This window comes from Rhinatrema bivittatum, chromosome 11 (assembly GCF_901001135.1).
Source record: "Rhinatrema bivittatum chromosome 11, aRhiBiv1.1, whole genome shotgun sequence".
Taxonomy (NCBI): Eukaryota; Metazoa; Chordata; class Amphibia; order Gymnophiona; family Rhinatrematidae; genus Rhinatrema; species Rhinatrema bivittatum.
The window spans coordinates 77,012,009-77,036,580 of record NC_042625.1 but is presented as its reverse complement, the minus strand read 5'-3'; the positions used below and the strand labels follow the sequence as shown (position 1 = coordinate 77,036,580).

The 24,572-nt window shown below is 45.1% G+C and overlaps 1 protein-coding gene across 1 annotated transcript in view; it reads right to left on the bottom strand.

The window, feature by feature from the left end:
- Positions 1-24,572, bottom strand: part of LOC115073341 (sodium/calcium exchanger 2-like) — a 111,000-nt gene that overhangs the window by 16,072 nt on the left and 70,356 nt on the right. The window contains 2 exon segments of the mRNA XM_029571686.1: positions 7,072-7,196; positions 20,972-21,075. Coding sequence (XP_029427546.1) covers positions 7,072-7,196; positions 20,972-21,075 — 229 coding nt within the window.

Genomic DNA, 24,572 nt, shown 5'->3' with positions numbered 1-24,572 from the left:
CAGAAATTCAGAGGATAATTTATCAACGGTTTTCCCCAGCTTTGGTCCTGTGCAAAAATTGCACCAATTTGACACCAGCAGTTTTATGCATTCTTTTAACAGACAAATTCCAACATAAACCCATCGAAAACATAAAAAAGGAAAATATCAAAAAATGTTCTCATCATATTTACATATGAAAAAAAGATATCAAGCCAAGAAAAAAATATTCTATTCCATTCCTTATCAAATCCACAAAAAAGGGGAACAAGAGGAAAAAAAGAAAAAAAAGAATAGGGTTTATATATCAATAAAGTTCAGACAAATACTGTTGCCAACCAAGAATCTTCTATTTTGTACAGAAAACTTCTCTAGGTAGAGCAGAGGGTGGCTGAGCAGATTTGTCTAGAAGAAAGCATGCCAGCTGAACAGAGTCAAAAAATATAAAATGGTTCCTTGATATAACGATACACTTGTACAGAAACTTTAAAAATAAATCCACCCCAAGAAAGCAAAGCTGTTATGGCAGAGCCAAAAATAACAACTTATTCTGGGTAACTTTGGAAATGTCCAGAAAAAGTCTAACGTTTTACCCATAAACAAGAGAGATCCTTTTATGAAAGAATAACCACAGTAACCAGTATGTGTCTGGATCCAGTAAAAAAAAAAGGGACCAAGTTTTTGTCTCATGCTGAGTTTCCAACACAGCTGAGATGCCTAAGCTATCAAAAGTCACTGGAGCACCACCAATTCCTTCTGCATGATTAGTCCTATGACTGGGAGTGGGAAGGCAGTAAACCTTGGACACAGGGAGCACAGTCTCAGAGGGTCATCTTTAATATTTAAATTAAAGGGAATTGCAGAAAGATTCCATCAAATTGCTACTTTGGGGATTCCCTCTGGGTTAATAAGGTAGGGTATAAATGTAAAAATAAGATAAAATATTTTATAAGCATCTCAGGAAGCAGAAGCAGTCCTGACTGAAGAAAATCAATAAGATTGAAGTTCTTTTTCCCAGAGATATTTTGCTAGGTAAGATGGTATTTTATCCTTCATTACAGAGGAATATGAGGTCTTCATAGATGTGATATATCTGCCTTTTGTTGAAATATTAATGCTATGATCTTCAATGATTGGGTGCAGGTCCTAAAATTATTTGCCAATTTCAGTCTAAAAAAACAATTGAATAATGACTCCTTTATAACTGTAGCCTCTGTTCTAGTGACCAACTTCTATATAAGACCATAAGAAGTGTTGTGCTTGCTCAGACCAAGAGCCATTGAACTCAGCATCCTGTCTCCAGCCGTAGCCAGTCTGGGTAATGAGTACCGACATTTTTTGGAGGAACTGGTGCTTTTGCAGAAGTTTCCTGTAGTAAACTTGTAATTGGGACAGCCACCAGCATGACTGCCCATGGCCATTCTAGGACTGTTCCCTCTCGCTGTGAAATGATTGATGAAGGTGATAAAAAAAGCAGTGCAAACCCAACACAGTCAGAACAAACCCCAGCAGATCTCAGCTTCAGCATTAGACCAATAATCTCCCCCACTGGTGCTCTTGGCCTCACATGTCCAGCTGTCTTGGCATTTCCTCCCTCCAACCACATCACTCCTGGAACCATGAATATCTGGATGTGGTATTAGAAAACTGTTGGGCTGCATGGCTCCTTCTGGGGGTCTTACAGGAGTTTCTGATCTAGAGTTCAAGCTTTCTCCTGTGGCCCTTCAACAACTTCACTGGCATTCTCCGAACCAGCTACTGTTAATACAAAGATGTCCAATGGTTCCCACAGTGGTGTCTTTGGATTGAAGAGGTAAGTGCGCAGCTTACAAGATTATAAAATATCAGGGTAACAGGAAGAAACACTTGAGCATGTAGAAATTATAATAAGAAATCCAAGGATTAGGAGCAAGTTGGTGCTGGATAGATGCCAACTTGCCCATCTGCACCACTGTTTACTCCATTGAAAATAATGGGATTTGTTTGTTGATGAATCTGGCACAAGTTTTGCACAAGAACAAAACAAGGGCAAACCTTGATCTGTCTCAATCTTTCCTCAGTGTTGCAGTATTTTCATTTATGCCATGTATCAGGAAGTTTGAAAAATGGGCAGGGTATGTTCTATAGAAAGGATGAAGCCATCCATCTGAATTATGAATGGATTGTTTTCTCAATCAAGGGCAGTAGAAATTTCCACATCTCAGTAGGTTCACCTGATGATTTCTGATGGTTTCTGCTTCTGAATAAGGAAGGCTATACTTCTTGAGCAAAGGTATGTTATTCCCCAGAGTTTCTTTGCATTAACATTTAGGATGCAAATAAATAGGGGTTGATTTGTACTATTATTTGGTTTGTATACTTGTATGCAGACCCACATGTACACAAATATAAAGAGACAAAATATGCAGACATCCACAAATGTATCCTCTATCCTTTTCATCCCTTAGCTAGCATAGAAGCACTTATATAAAACTGTGCATTAGCTAGAGACTGAAAGATGTCTGCAAACCAGAGGAAAGGCAGTACAGGAATTCACCAGAGAGCTTTCATTGACTTGAAAAACCTGCCGCCCTCATGTAGGAGGAAAACAAGATGAACTGAAGGGATTTATTTATTCCTATCAAACCTCAAGATATTATGACTGAATCCATCCAGGTCCCAAATGTATCGTGACTATTATTGTCAACATCAACATGTCTCTATGTTTCTAATTAGTTGGCATGGATGGGCAGACTAGATAGGCCGTATGGTCTTTTTCTGCAGTTGTGTTTCTATTGTACACAACTTTAAAATGTATGCTGAAAACACACAACGTATTTCACTTATTAGAACTCCCGGTAGAAGAACATTCTATTGACAACAATTCTATTATAAGTGCATCTCATTACGAGACACAGCAGCTTCCCTTGGAAGAATGTTATCCTTGGCATATGTAGGGATCCTCTAGTTCCACCTCACAAGGAGGTCATATTGCAATTGGATAGAGTAGGTAATGGGAAGATACCATTTTCCTCGCATCCATAGGGTGTCCTCTAATGGTGCAATCCAGGGATTTTAGATTCTGACCTGTAGAGAATCTGAGAGAGATTTTGAATGATTGCAGAGATACAGGTAGTAAGATGCTGTTGTGTGTTGGCCAGGAGCTGCAGACCCAGGATCTATGGGTTTAGTAGTCTGTATGGCTTGCCAGAACATGAGCTGGAAACTACATTGATCCTTGTTGTGAATGAAGAGGAGTTTTATATGAACTAATTCAATTCTTGCACCAGCTGTCAGCGAGGCACCAAAAATCTTCATAGGGGGGTTGGAGCAGTCAGTGCCATCTAGGTACTTACACCAAGAAGAATCAAGAGGTGCTCAAGAAGGAATGTGCCCTACAGGCCCACAAAGGGAGACAAGAGCAGATTTACCATTTCTCTTTGGAGTACAGGAACCATGGACTGTCCTAGAGTAGAGGGAAGTCATGCCCATTAACTCTTGAAAGGGACATTGCAAGTGGTTGCTACATTGTAACAGAACATAGGATTCATGTACACTGCCTAACTAGATTCGTCTCCAAGGAGATGTATATTGGTTCAGTCTGTCACTGCTGGAGACATTTATTTTCAGTGCATGTATTTATTTGTTGTGAAAGGGAATACCTGAGACCACTGTCAAGTCTTAAGCGTAGGAACCTTAAGAACTGTAAATAGAGTTCTTCTCCCCAATTAGAATGAACCTAAAGCTGCATTGGGGTGCATTGGATCCCAGGTGCTCCATATTGACCTTGCCTCATCGGTGCAGGGACACAGGGTCTGGAGGATTATATATATTTTATAGGAGGAGTGTGGTGAGGTACGTTAGTCCCTTTCCCTACATTTTGCCTTTCTCAACTTAACAAAGAGAGACCTTGACACGGACCTTGCAAAATATTCTCTGATGATTTTGGCAGAATGGGAAGGAGTGGAAGAAGGTGCCAAGGTTACCTGACCAAAAGGATAATTTAAGCAAAAAGCACACACAGTTCAAAAATAGGGTGTTTAGTTTTTAAGGCCTTTCGCTTTGGAACTCCTCCTTATCTAGCAGACTCGACAGTCCCTCACTGTCCTTCACGCTCCCTTCGATTGTCACAACACGAGCTTCTGGTTCTCCCATCTCCAGACAAATCGGGCCAGGAAGTACCTGGGGGATCTGCTTTTCCTGGCTGGCACTTGGTTTCTGAAACACTCCACCATTACAGCTGCATTGTGAAAAAAATTACTTAAAATTTAGGAAGGCTGGAAAAGCTTTTCTTTTTTCTAGGGCTTTCTAGGATTTTATTTAACCACAATCATTTCGAATGACCATGGTCTGTTTCTCCTTTTTAAACCTGTTTTATTAGGTTTGGTCATTCACATTAAGTACTGTTTACTATTGCTATATGTTGTTTTTATTTTGGTCTGTTCGTTCCCATTTTTGTTGCTCTTCTATCTGCTTTTTATGGTTGTGTTTTTCTCTGCATTTTATCAGTTTAAATTTTGTTTTAGCTGTTTTTAAGATTTTTTTAAAAAATATGTTTACATATTTTATCATCGAGTACAACTTTTGTTACTATTATGTGTATCGCTTTAATTTCATTTAAAGAAATATGATTAATTAATACATTGTAATTGAAACTCTGCGGAGCCTTTATGGGGAGGCTCATTATTACCCTCAAAATCAGTAAACCGAGCACAACTCCCCTCCCCACCCCAGCCACAGCAAAATTCCCTACGAGCAGAAACAGAATCCTGATTAGACATTTTATCATGCTTTTTCACTTGTTTTATCATTTGTTTCCTATTTCTACTTCTTCTCCGCTGACTCTTTGCCCAAACATTTGACTTAATCCATTTTTTTTTTTTGAGAGACCTGCATGCTCTCCTAACGTGTCGCTGCCTGTGGCCTCCAGTTCTGCAGCCAGACGGCCCTGTCCACTACCTTGGACAGCAAAAGGTGGAGCAGAATCCAGACCTGGAGGCAGGTAGAGTGGAGGTAAAGCTCTGGAACGTCAGTGCATGGGGCCACTCCCACTGAGCCTGGGTTCAGTACCTCAGGTGAGCCTCAGTATGATTTCCCTGTCACCTGCTGAGCCCTGCCCTGCCTCCTCGTCCTGCTCCACCAGGGGTGGGAAATCTTTGTGAAAACCCTTCCCACCCCCCCAAACAAACCTGGAGCCAGGTAAATACATTTTCTTTATAGCTTTTTTTTTTTTTTGCTTATTTTACTTACTTTTTACTTTAAAAGCATTTCTTTCTCTCCAACTTTTCTCCTCTCCTCCTTCCTCTCCTCCTTCCTCTCTCCAGTCTCTTTTCTTCTGCAGCCTGATGGTGGGGGGGGGGGGGGCAGTCCCAGCTCTCCCACGGTGGGCCCAAGCCTGGACTCAGTTGCAATGGTTTCTCTCCATGCTGGGCCCAGGCTTACACACATTGGCTCTTCGTGGCAGCTGCTGCTTTCCACGCTGGGCTGGGCCACAGAGACTTCTTTCCAGGCTAGATCTGGGTCCTGCTGCTGCAGTGCTGGCGACTTGTCCACCCCAGGCCCAGGCCCAGCAGCAGCAATAGCTTCTCTCCAACACAGCCCAAATTTTCCACCATTACCCAAGCCATCATTGGATGCGTGCACACATTTCATAAACAGCAGGCCACTAAAAAATACTTTTGGCCCACAGGCCATCTGTTTGACATTCCAATTGTATACTATCAGTGACAGTGAGAGTGTGTGTGTGTGTGTGTGTGTGTGTGTGTGTGTGTGTCTGTCTGTCTGTCTGTCTGTGACTAGGGAAAGGCTGCAGTACCAGCAGTGGCCAGAGGGTGTCAGTATAGCAGATGAGTCAGAGGCTGCAATACCAACAAATTCCGTAGAGTCAGTATAATAGGTATAAAGACAGAGGAGCAAACTATATCCTAGTCTGTCTGTGAAAGGAGCCACTAACTCATAACATTTTTTGTGGGTTCCACTGGTTATCTATACAGCCCACTGACTCCTAGAAAGGCAACAACTTGCACGAAAATCACAGACCTTCCAGAGGTTTCAAACTCTATGATCACGTGTGTGGTAGAATCTGCCTCTTTGACCTTTTCTCTCCCTCTATCTGAAATATATTCAGGCATATGCCACACAGATGCAATAAGACACGCGGCAAAATGGGTGCTCGATACGATGCACGCACAGCCACCTCTCCTGGGTGCCCGAGGCAATATGTAAAAGAGCTGCTGTGTTAAACAGAAGGTGCTAGGGAAGAATTTGTGTTCCTGGTGCTCAAATGCATCGGGCACCTGGGAGATGTGGCTGTGTGCCCACAATTGCAATGGGCGCCCAATACGAGCATTCGTTTTATCCCGCCTCAGTTGATTTCACCCGATACACACACACACACACACACAATATACACTAGAACGTGTATATTGTGCATGTTTATTGTGTATCCAGAATTTTTTTTTTTAAGATCAGGTTGTTACATTATTCCTTCACACTTAAACACCGCAAGCAGTAGATCTAAGAAGGAACCATAAAGAACAGTATTTTTGCATTTCTCATGAGCCCTTGACTGGCGCAATGACTTAACGACAGCTCCGAGGCTGGCATTAAATTTCCCATGTTAAAAAGTGTGCGTTGGGTGCCCGGGATTTACTGCATCAGGGGGGTAATATAGCCTCATCTACATGGAATTTACATGTGATGAGCGCTATCGGCTACGTGTTTGTTTGGGCGCGTGTTTTGGATGTGCTAATCCCCTTATTGCATCAGGTGCTAGTCTAGCATGTCCAAAGCGTGCATCCAACTGCGCGTAAACCTGTGCGCTAGGTTGGACACACTTTACTGCATCGGCCCCAGAGGGATGGAGTGACATTATTGTGTCCTATACAACTGAGAGTCACAGCCCCATATGCATAATGGCCTCCTTGTTGACATATTAACACTGGGGGAGCAGCAATTTCATTAGGAAAATAACATATCAGCACTAAAGACATTGAAATCTGGGGTGCCAATAAGGGCAACATAAGACTAGACTCACAAGGCTACAGCAGTGAAGGGTCTCCAACTGGATAGGGTCCCAGCGAAGAGCAGCATTTCACCAAAAGGATGACTTACCTTAAATTCATAGGATTCCTCAATGATCACCTCCAGCTTGGCGTGCTCGCCCAGGATGGGTTTGCCCATCTCTGCAATTCTCTTGGCTTCTTCTTCCTCTGCTGTTAGCTTTTTATCCTTCTCATCTAAAGGAGAGCACATAGCACGAGTCACTTGGAAGCCTGCCATCAATAGTTTTTCTTACATGGGACAATCTGGAGCTTAGCTTAGTGCTGCCCCTTTGACACTGTGTGGCATTTAAAAAAAAAACAAACAAAAACCTGGGAGCTCAGCTGGTGAGAAAAGAAATCAAGAGCTTTAATGAACTAGTGCACATGGCTTACAATTTGCACTACAGTCAAGTGATGATAGTGTAGTAATTATAACTACTACTAGATCATTACAATTACAGAGAATTCCCATGCACCACTTGTGTGCATCTGACAGGCAGTGTCAGGTGTCTGGTGCCCTCAGCTTTCTACAGGAAAGTGGAAGAGGCCATTTAAGGCCACCAAACATCTTTCATGGCTGAGTTTTTATAAATAATTTTTTTTTTTAAAGAGACACAATGGGCACATTTTTCAGTCTGTGCTGTCTGCTCTCTTCTATCTGGCAGAAGTCTGTGATGTCTCCCAAGGGGCTATCCTTGCTAACAGACACGGAAAGTGGTTTTCCAGGACCTTGATGGCCACCATGGTGATGGCTGCCGGCCAGGCGGGGCAGGGGATATGGTGAGACAGGCGGGTCACGAGCAGGTTTGCTGAGAGGATGCAACGGAACACAAGGCTTGGCAGGATAAAAAAAAAAAGGTGTGGGAGGGATACTTTGGAATGATGTGGGAAAGGGGGGGAGAAGAGAAAGAAAGACTTACCCTGGTTTACTAAGAGAGCTGTAGAGAAAGAAACGAAAAAAGGGAGAGAGAATAAAAGAGAATGAACACATCGGAGCAGATATAATTTTAGACAGCAGAGACAGCAGGGCTGTAAGGAGACAGGGACCCCACTGAGAACCTGCACAACTGTACAAGCAAGTCAGCGACGCTCTGCAAAACCTGCCATGTTCGGAGTGGGGCTGGGGGACGCCCTAGAGGGCAGTTTTATCTTTGCTTTGCGATTCTTTGAAGCTGAAACAGATCCCCTCCCCCCTGAAGATGTTCCTTGAACTGGCCTTTAATTCACGTACAGCGAGGAGCAGGGTGACCTCTTTCCATCTCTGCCCCCTTTCCCCCCAAAACATGCATGCGGGGATTCCCCAAACCCATGACAGGTCTAGGCAAGCCAACACGGTAAGATTAGGATTCAGTTAATCCGCTCTCTCTTTAGTCAAAAGAGCTTCCACAAATAACAATGACAAGCCCACAAAACACACAATTGCTGGCCAATAACTTGTGGGCAATGCATTTTATCCAGCAGTCTGCCACCAATGTCTTATCAAGTCCTTGTCAGCTCTGGTCCGCTCACTGAGCCACTCTTTACTATTGTTAAATCATTTAGCACGGCTGTCTCACTGCTGGCAGGTAAGCAGAGATTTTTCCATAACCAATCCCTTCTCACTCACAATCAGTGAAGCCAAAAGCTTTATTCAAAGGGCAACCCTGCTGTCCTTATTCTCAGCTTAATCCAGGGGCTTCCCAAACCTGTCCTGGGGACCCCACAGCCACTCAGGTTTTCAGGATAGCCACAGTGAATATGCATGAGATCCATTGGCACATGTTGGAGCCCCGATACATGCAGATATATCTGATGCACATTCACTGTGGCTATCCTGAAAATCTGACGGACTGTGCAGCCACCAGGATACGAGCTTTGTGTTTCCAAATGAGATTTTTGGATGCCATGGTAAAAACGAACCTCACTCGTAAGCCGGGATAGGTTGTGCATGCTTTCAGCCTCTCAGATTTACTGCTCGTGCCCTTCTTAATATTTCCATCGGTCCAAAGACAGCTTCCTTCTGGAACTCACATAAGATATAATTTACACAAGCAGCATATCAAGGCGCCGTCGGAGGTTCTTTTCAATCAGGGCAGTGGGACCATTCCTGCATCTTTCTGCCATATTTTCTTGGTCTCTGATTGCATTTCTTGGTATTTGATGATCTTCTTTCTCCCATGCATAGTACAAAATAGTCTCTTGAAACTGACACTTCTGCTAACAAGGCCATTTTGGGTTATTCTCTTCAAGTATAGGTAGGGGTGTGTGTGTGTGTGTGTGTGTGTGTGTGCTGAAGTGTAGACAGATGTTGAGCAATGTCATAAAGAGATTAATTTCTGTCCTATGTTCTGTAATTTTTTTGTAATGCTTGCATTTTCTGTGGTTACAATGCTTCTCTTGTCTGCTGATTCAGTACACCTTTGAGCTGAACACAGAGAGCCCCTGTGATGTTAGTTTTATAACTCAGATAATGGATCCCAAAGTTGCTGGATGACAAGAGACAGGGCCTTTGATCTCTGCACCAGTAAGCATCCCAGCAAAGACCTTATCTGGAAATCAAAGGAGGAGTGTTTAGTGAATGGAACAGCAGCGCTGGGGCTGGTCCCGCTCTGCCTAAGATAACATGGGCCCCAGGTCAGCCAGAGATATTGGCCACTCCTCCTCACTCCCCCTCCTTCTTTCCCCCTCCTTCCTGGCTCGGTGAGACCAGTCCCAAGTGGCTGCCGAGGCTCATAGGTTAAGAGATGGGAAGTTCAAGGATTATGATTGGTTGCTTTGTTTCCCCCCCCCCCCCATCCCATGCATCTCTACAGGCAAAAACCATCAGCAGCTGTGATTGGTCCAGCTGCATGGGTTTGTTTTAAATTACCCGCTCCTGCTCACTGTATGAATGATGAAGCAATGAGAAACGTCAGAACAAGGAAAACGAAACTTAAACAAAGAAGAGAAACCAGCTTCCGCGTACGTCACAGGCAGCACGAGGAGCAGTGCGACACCCCTAGTCGCAGGGCAAGTACATACGCAAAATTTAATAATTGGACATGGGATAAGGGGGGCAGGGAAATGCAGACACCTGGCGATTGGCTGAAGGTAAATCCTTATAAAGCTGTTCACAAACTATAAATCACTGAGTAGGTTTGAGCTTACACCACTTGCTTGTAACGCTTGCTACTCCTAAAGAAACCACGCCTTTCTTTATATTCAACTTCTCTGTTTGACTTTTAGAGCTGATCTTTCTTGTCCGAGGTTTCAAACATCACCTTCCACAAGGATTTGCTTGGGAGAGGAATAGGTGGTAGCAGCTATTTCATGGCTTTGAACCTTCTCCTGCCCACCCTTTTCTCTCTGTTAGTTTTTGGTTTTGTGACATTATTTATTTATGGTTATTTGCTATGTATTCCAGCTGTTGCAGCAGGGGGGGGGGGTACCCGAGCACATGCTGGGAAATTAAGAGGATTTTGAGGGGACTGGAGATGCGATGTGTTGAGAGTGGGTGCCTTGCTGGCTGTGGTGGGAACCTGAGATCGATGGACCTACAGATCTGGTGACTTGGAGGTAGTTTTAGCTTACTGTGCAGTAGCGGCTAAGCTACTGGGGGGATTGTTCAGTTGTTATAAATGATGCTTTGTTCATCAGCTTGGGTACTAATACAATAAAGCTGCAGCTTTTGATTCCAAAATGGTTTACAGTGGTTTTTCTGTTGTGTTTGAATGTGAGAGGATGGGCGAGAGAATTGAAGGACGATCCTGGATGTGTGATTGGGGATGTGCGCTTATATTCTGCCCAATTGGCCTAGATGTAGAAAACCAGAGGGAGGGGCATAAGGGAGTCTGGCAGAGAAGTACATCAAAGCCAGATCCCGCATACCCCCTGACAAGTGTCTATTTTTTCTTATCTTCTGGGAAGGTAGAGGAAGAGGGCTGGGGGTATGGAGAGCTTGGCTTTTCTTTTGGTGATTATCCTTCCCCTGTGAGCAGTGGAGCTGTTGCCCCCATAACTGTAAAACTTCTAAGGGTTTCTACTTGGGAAACTATATGAGACCAAATGTGACTGGGAGCCTGGCTGTCCGAGCTGGTGTTTCAGTACGTAAACCTCACGCCTCAATGAAAGTCCAGTACATTTGGAGGAGTTTCCCCGAAGAAGTTCAGAGAGAGGGGAGTGGATGTGGGGGGGAAAGGCAGGAGACATTGACAATCTTCAGCATTTTCCTTGCTGGTCAGTTCCTCTGCTCTAGCCCACAGCTGACCATGGTAAGTAGCCTGATAACTTTACTAGGTTAAAGTTTTGTTTTCTGTTTACACTCCAGCTTTTAGTTTTGGCTCTGTCTGTATCTGCAGATTATTTGAGGAAATAATTTCTGCTGCTGAAAAATAATTTCTGCTGCTGAAACTTTATCAAGGATTAGAATTGTAACTGTAGAGCCCTGCTAGGTCTTGCCTAACAAATCCCCGCCCTCTGTGTAGGTAGAGGAGAGGTGCGCCAAGTGCTTTCGGACTCCCCCATGTGTTGCTTGCGTTCTGTTCCTATAAGAAAGGGGGAAGCATTGAGACCGGGGATGGATTTTAAATTCGCCTTTTCAGGAGGCAGCATGGAGCTGTCCCTGTTTCCTTTCCTTTTATTTTTTTTGGGAAAGAAGGACCCTTGGGCCTTATGAGGTAAGGCTTGGATTTACAAAGCGTAGTAAACGGGTTTTTCCCTTTTTGATTAAGAACTTGTTTTGCCTGGTTTTGTGAAGTTCTTTTCAAGGAACTTCTATGGCCCCCTTCCTTTTATTCTCTGGGTTTTTTGGTCACTGGTCCCATTTTGGTTGCCACCTAAACTCCTCTGCCAGAGGAATTTAGACCCCCCCCCCCCCCCCCCATCAACTACAGGAGATGAAAGGAGTCTGGGTCATCCAAAAGTATCCCCGAGGAGGAAGAGAAGAAGAAGAAAGGAGAACAGTGACCCCCATCTGGCATTATGCACTGGAAATGTCACCGAGAGGAGTCGGGAGGTGCCATGGAGGGAACGGAGGAGGTTGGACAAACAGAAGTCTAACTGAGCCATCTGAATTAAGGTATGGCAAATGGGACTTTGAATTAGGTCATCTGGACCAACTGAAGTATCATGTCCCAAAACTGCCCCTGCAATTGGGATGGGACAGGGAAAGAGAGAGTAGACAGCACTGTCTTTGCAGAGTCGCAGATTTATTGGAGGGGGATTATGTAATGGAGTGTATTGAATAGGAACCTGTGCATTGTCATTTATTTCAATTTAAAATCAATAAGAAGTTATGTTGGGACTACATCCAGAGAGCAGCATGCTTATTACCATGGATAGTAAGACTGCTGGAACAATGCTCGGGGCCTTGGAGAGAAATCGCTCCCAAGACAGGGAATCCTGGTGAGAGTGGGCTTATGGAAGGTGTGGGAGGTGAGGGCATCATAGGCCCGTGAAAATGAAGAGGGCCCTTGGGGTAGGACCTCAGCCCTATGGTTACAGAACTAACCAGCCTGGTCTCTGGTTTATCCACTGCCAACGAAGTTAAATTGTGATTGGCAGGCATACCAAATGTTTAGTAATTGGCAAAATCTAAATTGCAAATGCACTAAAGTTGCTGGAAGTTATTCCTGTTGGGAGTGCATTTAAAGGTTTCTGACCCTGGATTTGGAGTCACTTGCTCACCTTTCCAAATCTAAGCTCAGGGCATGTTACAGTTCAGGAACAGTAAATATTTCCCTGCCCCAGAGGGCTTACCATCCAGGGGCCTCATTTTCAAAGCGTTTTCCCCCATAGACACAGGATGGGAGAAAAATCCTTAGTAAATCAGGCTCTAAGTTTGTACCTGAAGCAATGGAGGGTGAAGTGACTTGCCCAAGGTTACAAGGATCATCAGTGGGAGAAGTGGGATTTGAACTCTGGCTTCCCTGGTTCTCTAACCACTAGAGTATTCCTGGAAGGACTAATAAAGAGTATTATTAGGTTTGGTTCAGGTCTGTTTCATTGGCCCTGTGGAGGATCAAAAGAATCAGTCAAGTGCTACACTGAGGAATTTAGGATTTGGGTGCCCATAGGCAGAATTGGAGAATGGGGGAAAGATGGGGGGAGGGGTGCAGAAGTCCCTGGCAATCAGACAGTGGGTGAAGCCCCTCGACTACTACTCCTACCCCTCCCCAGAGACCCAGATGCCATACCAGCGCCCCTTTGAAGTGAGAGGCTGGAACCGGCTCCTCCTTGGCACAGTTGCATTCCTCTTTGGCTTGGATATTTGGCACCCTAGACAATTGCTTATCTTGCCTATATTTGAACCTGAGCCTGGTTACACTAAAGACCAGGGTCAGAGTGGATTTCATAGGGCTTTTCCTCTCTGGAAGCTGCTATAACAAGCACAGCTCTAGGGAAGTTAGTTTTAATGGGATGGAAATGAGACACTGGAGGATTTGCATAGATTCACACTTACCTCCTCCTCGCTGTGCTCACCCCCCCCCCCCACACACACACACACCCCTCCCCCATTCCCTTCCCTCTTTCTCACTGCTGAGGCAGAAGCCACTGCCTGCTGACGCGGTTCCAGCATCAGGGAAACTGTGTCAGTGGAGGCAGCGGCACTAACACCTCGTCACCCCCCCAGGGCTAGGGCCCACCTGATTAAAAGTAAGATGTGCTTGGCGGCTTTGTTGCCACTCCCCCTCCCAGTCACGACTGTGTTGGCGCTGAGAGGAGAGTGACAGGAGCAGCATCCCTTGCTAACACTGGCTGGATTTATTACAAATCATTAAAGAGAGAGTTTCACTTGTGTTTCTTCTTCGTTTTTTTCCCCCAATTAGGCTCCAAAGGGCAATAAAGAAAAATAGGCCCAGAAATGTAAGGCAGGAAATGGGGGGGGGGGAGGAGAGCTAGAGAATTAGAAATGAGGCAGGGAGTTCACACAAAGCCACCCAGGACTAGTTTTGCCCTGTTAGGAGCAGTGCAGCCGCATTACTGGAACTGCCTTGGCTGTTTCCTTCCCTCTTAGAGCGCACAGGCCTGCTTCAGCCATGAATGACCCCCGGCGCTGACCCTGCAGTCCAGAGAGCAGAGAAAGCTGGAAGATAAAGTTATCCAGTCAGGGAGGGAGGAAGGCACTGGAATGAGGGAACAGGAGCCGAATCACCCGTGCCCATACCCCAAATTGTTCCCTGACGTTGTAGCTTGCGGCAGTAAGAGACGGGGGTCCCCCTCCCCCTCCCCCCCCCTATCTCGTGTATCGGTGCTTACTCCCAAAGAGATGTACCATAGTCTGGGGAAAGGGTTAGCGGGTGGGAGTTTATAATTGTACCAGGTTGACATTTGTTTTCTCTGCTGTTCTCTCGGCGGTGGGTAAGGGTTTTTCTGTTATTGATCAAATGGAATGAGAAAAGATTTAAACGTAAACCCACAGCTATTCTGGGGCTCAGGCACTGGAAGTAGGGGGTGGGGGTGGGGAGGTCAGTGATAAAAGTGCCCCTCTGAGAGGGCTGAAATTTAGTGCCCCCCCCCCCCCCCCCCCCAGTAATTTGGGGATGTAAACAATCCTAGGGACGGCTGGGGGAAAGTTTCCACACCTTAGTACTGACCAAGGGGGAATAAACAGAAAGCCCAAAAGCCGAGGTTCATAACTGAGGTGCCCCTCTAATGAAGAGAGGTCTCACCCGCACGGCTGTCGATTGCTTGGGTTCTCGGTTGTTCTATTAGAAGGGCTGAATATCCTGCCTTTTCCCGGTGGTTTAATTCTTCGTTTCCCCCTTGTTATCTTTCAGAAATATATTCCTGTCACAGTTCATGTTATGCCTTGCCTCTGTTTTAGTCCAACACCTTTGCAAGGAAAGGTTTTATGACTATAGTAGGGCCTGGAAAATCATGAGAATGGAGTGCAGGGTACCCCCAGGTTGTGTGTGTGTGGGGGGGAGTGCGGGTGCAGCGAAGCTGTCATTCAAGAACTCACAAACCACCGAGTCTCTGGACTCACCGGGGCGCCCAGTGGGTGCCTTGGGTACCAGTTTCCCCCCCTCGCTTTGTTGCTAGTTAACCCTGTAGAACCTGAGGGCAGGGGGGGGGCGCTACACATTTTAATTCTTAAAAACAGCAAATGGAATACAGGAAAGAGAGAATATAAATCATCCAGGAAAACAAACTTAAAGAGAACCAGACGGGCAAACATCCTGAGGGGAGAACCAATACAGAAAATAATCAGGAGAGTGCCATTACCAGACATAGAACAAAGAAGGGAATTCTGAAACCTCGAGGGGATCCTGCTTTATGCCCGTGAAACCGCAAGCTCAGTTTCAAACGTGAAACGCCTCGTGGAGGTTCCCTTGGAAAACAGGGCTGACGCGCACAGGAGCAGGCGTACCCACGTGAAAGCACGTGCGGCGACTTCACAGGGAAATCTTTTAGGTGAATTTTAAGAGCCCTGCGGGTGCCGAAGCCAGGAGGTATGCCCACACGTTGGGCTGGCTCAGCCGCCCATGTACGCACGTAGCTCCCGCTATGAGCACAGGTGTTGTAAAAGGGGCGGAGCATGGGCGTGTCGGGGGAGGGCCAAGAGATGTGCACGTAAATACGCACACAGGCGTGCGCCGGGGGTCCCCTGCCATGTACTACTGCTACGGATGGCGTGTAAGTACAAAAACAAAAAAAAAAATCTAGGCTAGTCAGGGTGGTTTTAAGGGGGAAAGGGAAGCTAATAAATTATGGTGGTTGGGAAGTTCTATCCCTTAACTGGGTGAACTGGGAATGATCTGGGGAAAACTACCTATGGTGTCAGCATGCGTACCTTATAGAAGTCCCCCGTTTTCGCAGCAGAAGTGGTATTTGCGCACGTCCATATAAAATTGTGCACATATTTGCACGTATGTTATAAAATGGCCGCTTCCTTTGGCGCGAGCCGGCCTACCCATGTGCGCCCGCACGGCCGTTTCAAAGTTACCATCCCTGTGTGGGCATTCATTCATACCATGACCTCGCTCCCCCCTACACAAGTCGAGGCTCCATGAGCAGTTTGAGGGACCACGCATTATTCAAGACCTATTTGACCGAGGTTCTAACATTCAAGAAAACTCTCAGAGCTCTTTAGGGTCAGAAAAAATATATCTGCGGTGGCAAAGGTTAATCAAACATTTACGAGGATATCAATACCAAGAGGCAGAACTTCTTGGTTTACGGAAAGGACCAACTTGCGTCAAGATTACTTTGCTTTAGAATTAGCAGGAAACATCCAGACTTCCTGTTGATCCTCCATAAAAGCTTAGCTCTGTTATGAAAAACAACAAAAAAAAAAGGTTTCAAGTCTCATCCCTGACAGTTTCAAGAATGAGAGAGACAAGAGTGCTGCCCATGTCACTTCCTCCCCCAAAGAATTCTCTAAGGCTTGCATTGTGTGAGATTTAAACTTTCTGTGAGCAGCTCGCCTTCACCCAGGATTCCTTGTGTGATCCAGAGTCTTTCTTCCCAATCAGATTAAACCTTTTAATGGAAGGCGGAGAGGGGGAGAAATCACTTTAGCTGAAACTCCCAGAATTTTGAGGAAAAACGTCTTTAACATTTCCCCAGAAGACACTATGCGAGGTCTCGGAAAGTTTAGAAATCCTAAAATAAAGATGGCTAGACTGATTCTCGATGCATCTGGCCTATTCTGGGCTACAAGACTGTCTTCAGTCAGAGCTGAATTTGCAGCTGGTAACACACTGACCTGCTCTTCTCGCAGTCAGTGTGCTCCTTCAGTGTCAGTCCCGGGATCCTGGACTTTAGCAGACGCAGCACTGGTGCTCCATGGCTAGAGTGCCTGCGTTTGTAAAAAGGGTTTATGCCTTTAAGCCCCTGCAGTTTAATCCCGGAGACCCCTGGCATATACAGCTAGATTGTTGTGCTGTGAAAGTCTGCAGGAAGACTGAGATTTGGCACCTGTTCCACTGTGATGCTGATTTTCCTAGTATGGAAAGTTATGTGCTTTCCAGCTCCTAGGTCCTAGCTTACTTCAACAGCTTCTAAGAAGATTATGCAGAATGCTTTGATTTTCGATCCTTTAGAAAGGTTCACTCTACATGGAAGACTGAGGGATTAAAATACACTTATGATCTGTGATATGTTTTGATGAGAAAGAAGGAGCTGAGGAGAAGCAAAAGATTGTGTTTTGGCTGAAGGTAGTATGGACTTCTGCCTGTGGGTTGGGGACGATCTCGGACCATATCTAGAGTGGAGGTGTCAAAGCGGTGTGATTAAATTACTGGATTTTTACTTTGAAGTCTATTGCTCTAATGGGTATGAATGATGAATTGGATTGCTCACCAATAGTATGTTACAGGCTCTTTTCTTTTTAAAGTTCATTGGTTAATTCTGGGTCACATAGTAGATGATTTAAGGAGGTCTACGTTGGACAATTTTTCTGCTATTTAAACACCATCCATTACAAGATGATTAAGAGACTGTAACAAGTTTATTTCTTTATTAACTGGATTCCCTGAGAAAAGACTAGTTCCGAAACTTGGCCATGTCAGCATATTAAGATAAGTTGTTTTTCATGAGATTTACGAACACAAAGACAGTTTGACATTTCATGACTTGCGATTACTATCAAGTGGAACATTTTGGGCCAGTTTAATAGATACATAAACAATTTTTTGTGTGGAATGGTGACTATGAAATTTGTTAATTATTTTGATAACTAATTTTTATGTGCAACAAAAAATTTTTTTGAAAAAATATTTTTTCTAAAAACATGTTTTTGTGGAACTGCGATTTTTAAATTTAGGTGGTCGGTGGTCAGTTAATGATTATATCTAAGACAAACAAGGGTAACTGGGATGGTATCATAAAATGTCTGAGTATGAAACAACCACTGTTCACTGTTACATATTGAATGATAATGCAGTAAGCAGTTTATCCACAATAACATTGTCTTTTTGAGAAGGTGATTTTATTTTTCTATTTATTACATATCTAGAGTTGGACACCTCACTAGTGTATTCTCTCCCAGAGAGTATAATTAGGGAGAGGTAATTAGGGAAAGTATAATTTGCAGATTTCACTGTGAAATTCCTGTGGGTATGGATTCTGTAATTTCTGATGTTTCCTGTGAATAAACAGACTGTGTTGGAACCACCAGTACTATTTCCAGTTTAAATGGTTCTTTGGGGAAATGGACTCTGCTGTCTTTTCACTTGTGAATGCGTTTGCTGACCTGTTCATTCAGATCTAGGGATTCAAGACATCATTCCAACACAGAGGGGTAGGGATAGGAAATCTATTCAGTTGAGGAAGACACCCGGGGCCTGATTCATTACAATGTCTGTTTAACCACATCCTTTAAGAACTTGACATGGTTTGGGACCAGTGACTGATTATATATATATATATTTATATGTTAGAGGAAAAACTGCCAGATCTTTTGCTGAATTAGCAACAGCCCTCTCCAAAGTGGCTATGGCCATGCATGTGCCCTCAAGAGTGATGACCTCTGGTTTTGAGAGGCTATGGTCTCAGTCAGAATGGATCAAAGGTCTAAAGGAGAGAAGCTACTGCATCTGGGGCCAGAGACCCCCAAGCTCTCAGTAGTCAGTTCACTCCCCTCTGCTACCACCAATACAGAGAGCAACTCTGACATCATTTTCTCTCCGGGTCCTCTCTGATCTCAAGGCAGCCCGCCGGGGTCTCCCTTTGAAAAACACTCTGGCCGACATTGCTTTGAAAGCAAGCAGTGTGGTAGAGCACTCAGCGCTTATCACACTGTCTGGGCCGAGATGCAGTGGGGAATTCTTACTTTTAAGGTGGCTACATGTACTATTAACCAGACAAAGGAGAGCAATTTCCTATTTACCTTGGCAGTCTACTATTTACCTGGGTAAATAGCTTTGAAAGTTGATCTATTTACTTCCATGTGCTCAAACTTAGATGACAAACTGTTCACAGCAATGACGCTGTAACCATGTGATTTATCGTGTACAGTGCCCTGTACACTTACAGTGCTCAACAAATAATAGGCATTTTTGTATCATTGTTTCAGCACAAACAGTTGGTGGCTGGCATGCTTCACCTTTTGAGTGTTTCACTCTCTCTCCAGCTCAGGTGAAGGCCTTGATATCCTCTTGCTGGGAGTGTCAAAAGGCACTCAATCCCCTCTCACCCTAAGCACAACTCCTATCAGAAGAGGTACTTGGTGGTGACAACTGATGCTCCATCTTGCCTCGTTCCTGGACTACAGGTTGGTTTAGATTTTTATCACCTGGAAGGGGGCACACTCTGAGTGTCAAAGAACCTTTTGAGGAAAAAAAACAGAATATCAATTTCATATAGCTTTTTTGGGTCCTGGTCACTGGCAGGTTGGACAGGACTTTTATGAGAGGGCAGCTACCTGTTGTTGGATCCAATGGTTGCTAGGGCCCTCAGTCTCCTGTCCCCACTGAAATGAACAGAGCAACAAAAGAATAAAATAAAGCATTATCTTCCACTGAGGAGGGATCCTTAGTGTCTCTGCATGAAGCGTCCAGCAGGCAAGGGTATGTAAGTACCTGGCACTGCATCAGTATTCAAGCCACAGGCTGCAGAAACAGAAAAGTGAGCAGCCCTCAAAGTCAGTAGCTGTGGTACAGCCACCACGAGGTGCCCAGGGACTGTAGGGCTGGCACAAGCATTTTGCCCAACTCAGGGAGGAGCAAACGTGGCTGCAGTGACTTGGGAGGAAAACACAAACACACGAAAAAGGACTTCAGAATAGCAGACAGTGGGGTTACTACAACGACCGACGAAGCAGACTGTCACCCAAATGGGAAGTTTCCAGCCTCAGAGATGCAGAAAAAGTATACTCCAGGTCAGTCTGACAGGCCTATCTTAGACTGATATCAAATGATTCCTTCTGATGGAAGAGTCACTCATGAAACATTAGTTCTTTCTAGACAAAGAAGAAACTAAAAAAATCTGATCAATGAAACCTGGATAATGTGTAACTGTAACACAAAGGAAAAACAGCGCACAGGGAAAAGTTGTCTGTCAAAAATAAACCAAAATCCAAGAGTAAAAGAGGGGCTATATCTCTGGCAAGGAAGGTTTACGGGTTGCTCCCATTTACCCTAGGTGTGACACCCCCAAGACTCATGGGTTTCAGGGCAGAACATCTCACGACTCCCATGCAGATCCATTAGGCCTGCCCACAATCCCTAAATGCAACAGAGTAAAACCAGGACTGGCTCAGTCTGGCCAACAGGAATGACCCCCAGATGACCCACATAACCTGGAACTGATTTCAGGAGTTTCGAATTTCAGGGAAAACGGAAACCAAGACTTTTGGAGGGAAGGGGCAGAAGGAGGCAGAGCAGAAGATGCTCAGTTGATGCCTATGTCTGGGGATTCCCTCGCGCCACACACCACCCCTGTTCTGTGTAACCCTTCACTGTCCATGCATAGAGTTGACCCTGCTGTCCTGCACTGGGAAGGAGACATTCCTTCATTTGGCTAAAAACTTCATTCTGTTCCTGCATCCTCTATCCAGGATGTTGCCTCCTTCTCATGCCTCTGCACTTTTCAGAGCCACCACCCATGGCTCTCCTGCCCACCATCAGATGACATTGCAAAAACATCTCAGTTTGAGTTGCTTTCTTAGAGTAGTATTTGAAAAGGAGCAGGGTCCAAACTGGAAGTCGCAGAGAGGGTCAGGAATGGAGCCAGAGCATCTCAGTTTTAGAAGTGACTTTAAGCAGTGTAGACATCTCCCATTTTCTTCCATCAAGAGTCCAGATAACAAGACTTTGTTTATTGCAGATATATTTGACCAGTGGGGATATTGTAACCATTATCCTGAAGCACTGACAGAACAGAACTACTGCTCCCAGAATGTCTGCAGTGGCAGATTAGAAATTAGAACATGACAAAAGTATCCAAAGCAACAAAGAGCCATCTGGTGTCCCTACTGCATGGAGCCCTTTAATGACATTTGCAAAGCTGCCTTCCCCCACCAGGCACCCATACATCATTTATTTTCTTTTAAACAAGAAAGCCCCTACCTGAAATTCCACGCTTCATCCATCTTGGCTTCTCCAAGATTAAAAAGAAGTTTTCCTGTTTCTCATACTCCTCATCGTCAACAATCTTCACCTTCAAGGATTTCCTGAGCAGTGAAAGGAGAAGGGGAAGAGGAGAGAACAGATGATCAGACGATGCTAGCAGTGTCTGTCAGAGGAAAGGCACCAAGGTGCATGGAATGGGCCTGGAAATTGGAAGGTGAAGTAAAAACAAAGCAGTCAATAAAGATTTTTCCATAACATACCCAATGGGAACACGTCTTTACAGGACAAATAAGACCTTTAATAGCTCTCGGTGAAGGCTCCCTTCTGGTGAAAGGTTATGACCTCTCATGCAGGGCCACAATCTCCTTCTGTAAGACTATTTTTAATATATCTATCCAGTCATCGGATGCGCCAGTTCATAAAAAAACCATGTTGGCAAGAGTTACAACCCGTAGTTCCATCTCATCGGCCCTTTTTTGATTTGGAATGCCAGGCTTTGTTTGTTTTCTTGGAATGCCGCATCCTACTACACTCCACTGTTAAAAAAAAAAATCAGCTCACAATAAACAGAAGCCTTTTTGGTTTGGAAAGATGTTCATCTCTGTGAATCACCCATGCACAGAACAGGGGGATTCCTGGCCCAGTAGCCTGGAGAGTGGCATCATCTGGAAGCTAAATCCAGTTAGTTACCAGCGAGAGAGGGAGTCTCTTCTGCCCAGGACACATATGGTAGCAAGCAGAAGGCGGGCATGAGGTTTTAAGCATATGGGGCACAAGGCAAAGACTTATGTAGACCAATTCACTAAAGCTTTTCTCCCCTTTGATGGCTGTGGGGGAGGGGGGAGCTTAAGTGGTTCACGCCCTATATGGGAAACAGAATTTAAAAAAAAACAAAAACCAAGGAAAAGGTGATCTCGTTTTAAAAGTAAGATGAGGGAAGCAGGGCACATTTTCAGTCATTGTCCACCAATGGGGAAAACAGGTCAAGCCTGTCTGTCTGAAACCAGCAAAATGGATTTAGATGACATTTGATATTGCAGAGATATAGACAAAAAGAGCAAAAAGTGATATGTCTGTCACAAAAGGCCACCAGTTTATAGGAAGTTTTGTTGACAAAGGCTGCACTACTCCTCTGCTTGCTGTATTGTTGATTGCTTAATCAGTATCTAAGAGAAGCGATATACACAGCGCGTTGGGCGAAAGCTTTGGGGGAGGGGAGAGAGTGAGGGGAATGAGGGGGCAGAGAGAAATGATTGCACTAGGATGGGGACAGGAGAGTGGGGTGAGGTGGGAGTGGAAAGGGCACCAGAGAAGAACTGCATCCAGCATGTATTCCTGCCAACCACCACCCTTGAAAGTTTTCTTGGGGGTCGGCAGGTGGCTGGAGCAGGTGTGTATGGGGGCCTGCGTTTTCTCCCCGAGAGTTGGTGCTGGAGGTACTCCTTGGAGTACACTTTTCCAGTCTTGTTTTCTAAAATCAAGCATGCAAACCCCCCCCCCCAAAAAAATCCCCACATTACATGGAGAATGTTGCCTAACAAACAGTGAAACAGATTAGGGAGGTCAGTTGAGCGAAGCTGGCATGGGGGCCTTTCAGAATCCCCCTCCTCTGTTACCAGATGATTTTACAAGAGTAACATTTGCGACTCTGCCTCCTGGGGTGGTCTGCACAAGGAAATTCCCACTAAAATATGCTTTATTGCTTCACTTCACTGACGTAAAATGTATGAGAGTAGATATACACAAGTCACCCATAAGCAACCCTTCCAACCTGCTAATTAAATAATGAGGGCTATTACTGGGTTTCTTCTGGACAGGAAGATTAAATGTTATAGTTAATAATGATTCCTTTTCATGCTAAATGTGAGGTAGCCATAGTTAAGAGGAACATGTGGAGTAGGGATTAGAGGAGAACGGCCGAGGGCTCAGCAGGCGGGTGCGACTTTTTGCCCCATCGAAGGTATCAGACCTGGGCAGCAGAGATGGACGGTGCCTGACACTAGGGAAAAGAAAGCAAAAACCGAAAGACAAAAATTGGCAGCGTGAGGAACGGTTCTCTGCCGGGCGCTTGCTGGTGTCCCCAGGCAGTCTGTTTGAGCCCTCACCGCAGGCACCGACTTCCAGTTCATCTGCAAACAGCACACGGTCTCGTTTGAAGTTTAATTTTTCTCTCTGTTTCCCTGCGCTAATATTTTCTTTCCGTATTAAGGGGTCTGAGAGACGAGAATTCCCAAGCAGGGTGGCCAGCACTTTAAGAGTCCATCATGACAGTGGTAGTCACTCGCGGTCCTCGAGGTGAATGAATTTGCATTAAAGATTTGGAATGCAGATCTGTCTCATGCATATTCAGTAGGGATAGCCTGAAAGCCAGACCTATTTGCAGCCCTCCAGGAGTGGGAGTGAATACCACTGCATTAGGAAGAGGCACTCGGAGCAGGTTGCCTTCCCCTCAGTGGGTGGGGAGGAGACTCACCCAGCTCAGCCAGCTTTCAGGATAAGCCCTAGGATTGTCACATGTTTCTCTCTCAGATGGGTTTGTTTTGTGCATACAGTCCCCGTGATTAGAATGAACCTCGCTGATAAATCAGGCTGTATTGGGTATGGTCGTAATCGTTCAGAGATTCATTCCAGTCACGGTCTGTGCAAAACAAACCTACCTGGAGACACTAATCTGAGAGAGAGAGAGAGAAACATGTGGCAATCCTGAGGGCAATCCCCTATTCTGTGACTAAGTATGGCTAGCCTGAACTCACCATGGTTGCCAGCCTGCTGACTCTGACTCCCAGCCATTTAGGTGGACTAATTCTCTTGTGTGTGTGTGTGTGTGTGTGTGTGTGTGGGAGGAGGTGATGGGGCAGGGTAAAAGTTGGTGGTGGGAGGAGAGTAGATGGCAAAGGAAAGCCAGACAACGAATGCAGGGGATTTGGTGCATTTAGAGGTTCTAATGCCTGGGGACCCAGTTCTGAAAGCCTCGTTGGGGGAGTGGTTCAAGGACAGCTGGCATAGGGAGGAGACCTGAAGGTCTATTGAAAGCAAAGACACAGTATGAGAGAGAGAGAGAAAACGAGCACTTGAAAGGGGAAGAAAAAGGGAACTTGAAACAAAATAAAGTAAGAAAAGAGAAAATGCGAACTGTCCTGCCTATAAACACTTCCTAGAAGCAAAGCTGGTGACTGGGAGACATTTACTGGGACTCAGATGGAACCCAGAAGCTCCAGCTCCATTTCATCACCCTTGTGAGTCAATTACAAGAGCAGGGAGTCACTTTATATCCTCTCCTCATTCCCCCCTCACCACCTTTGCTATTCTAAGGCAAAACCTGTGCACCCAGTTACCATGGTAACAGAGACTTTCCTCTTCTAGACACCAAAGCACAGAGAATCAATTATCAGCAAATTCCAGAACCGTACCATTTCAAGCAGGCTGGAGAAATCAGCCCAGGGCACCTGCAGTTAAGGTATTTCTACAACCATGGGGGGGGGGGGGGGGAGAAAGGGGTCTATTAGGGAAGGTTCTTCCTGCTCCTTTGGAATTCCAGCTCAACCAGAACCTGAGCTGGGATCCAGTGCCATGAGCCTTCAGGCAGAAGAACCACCCA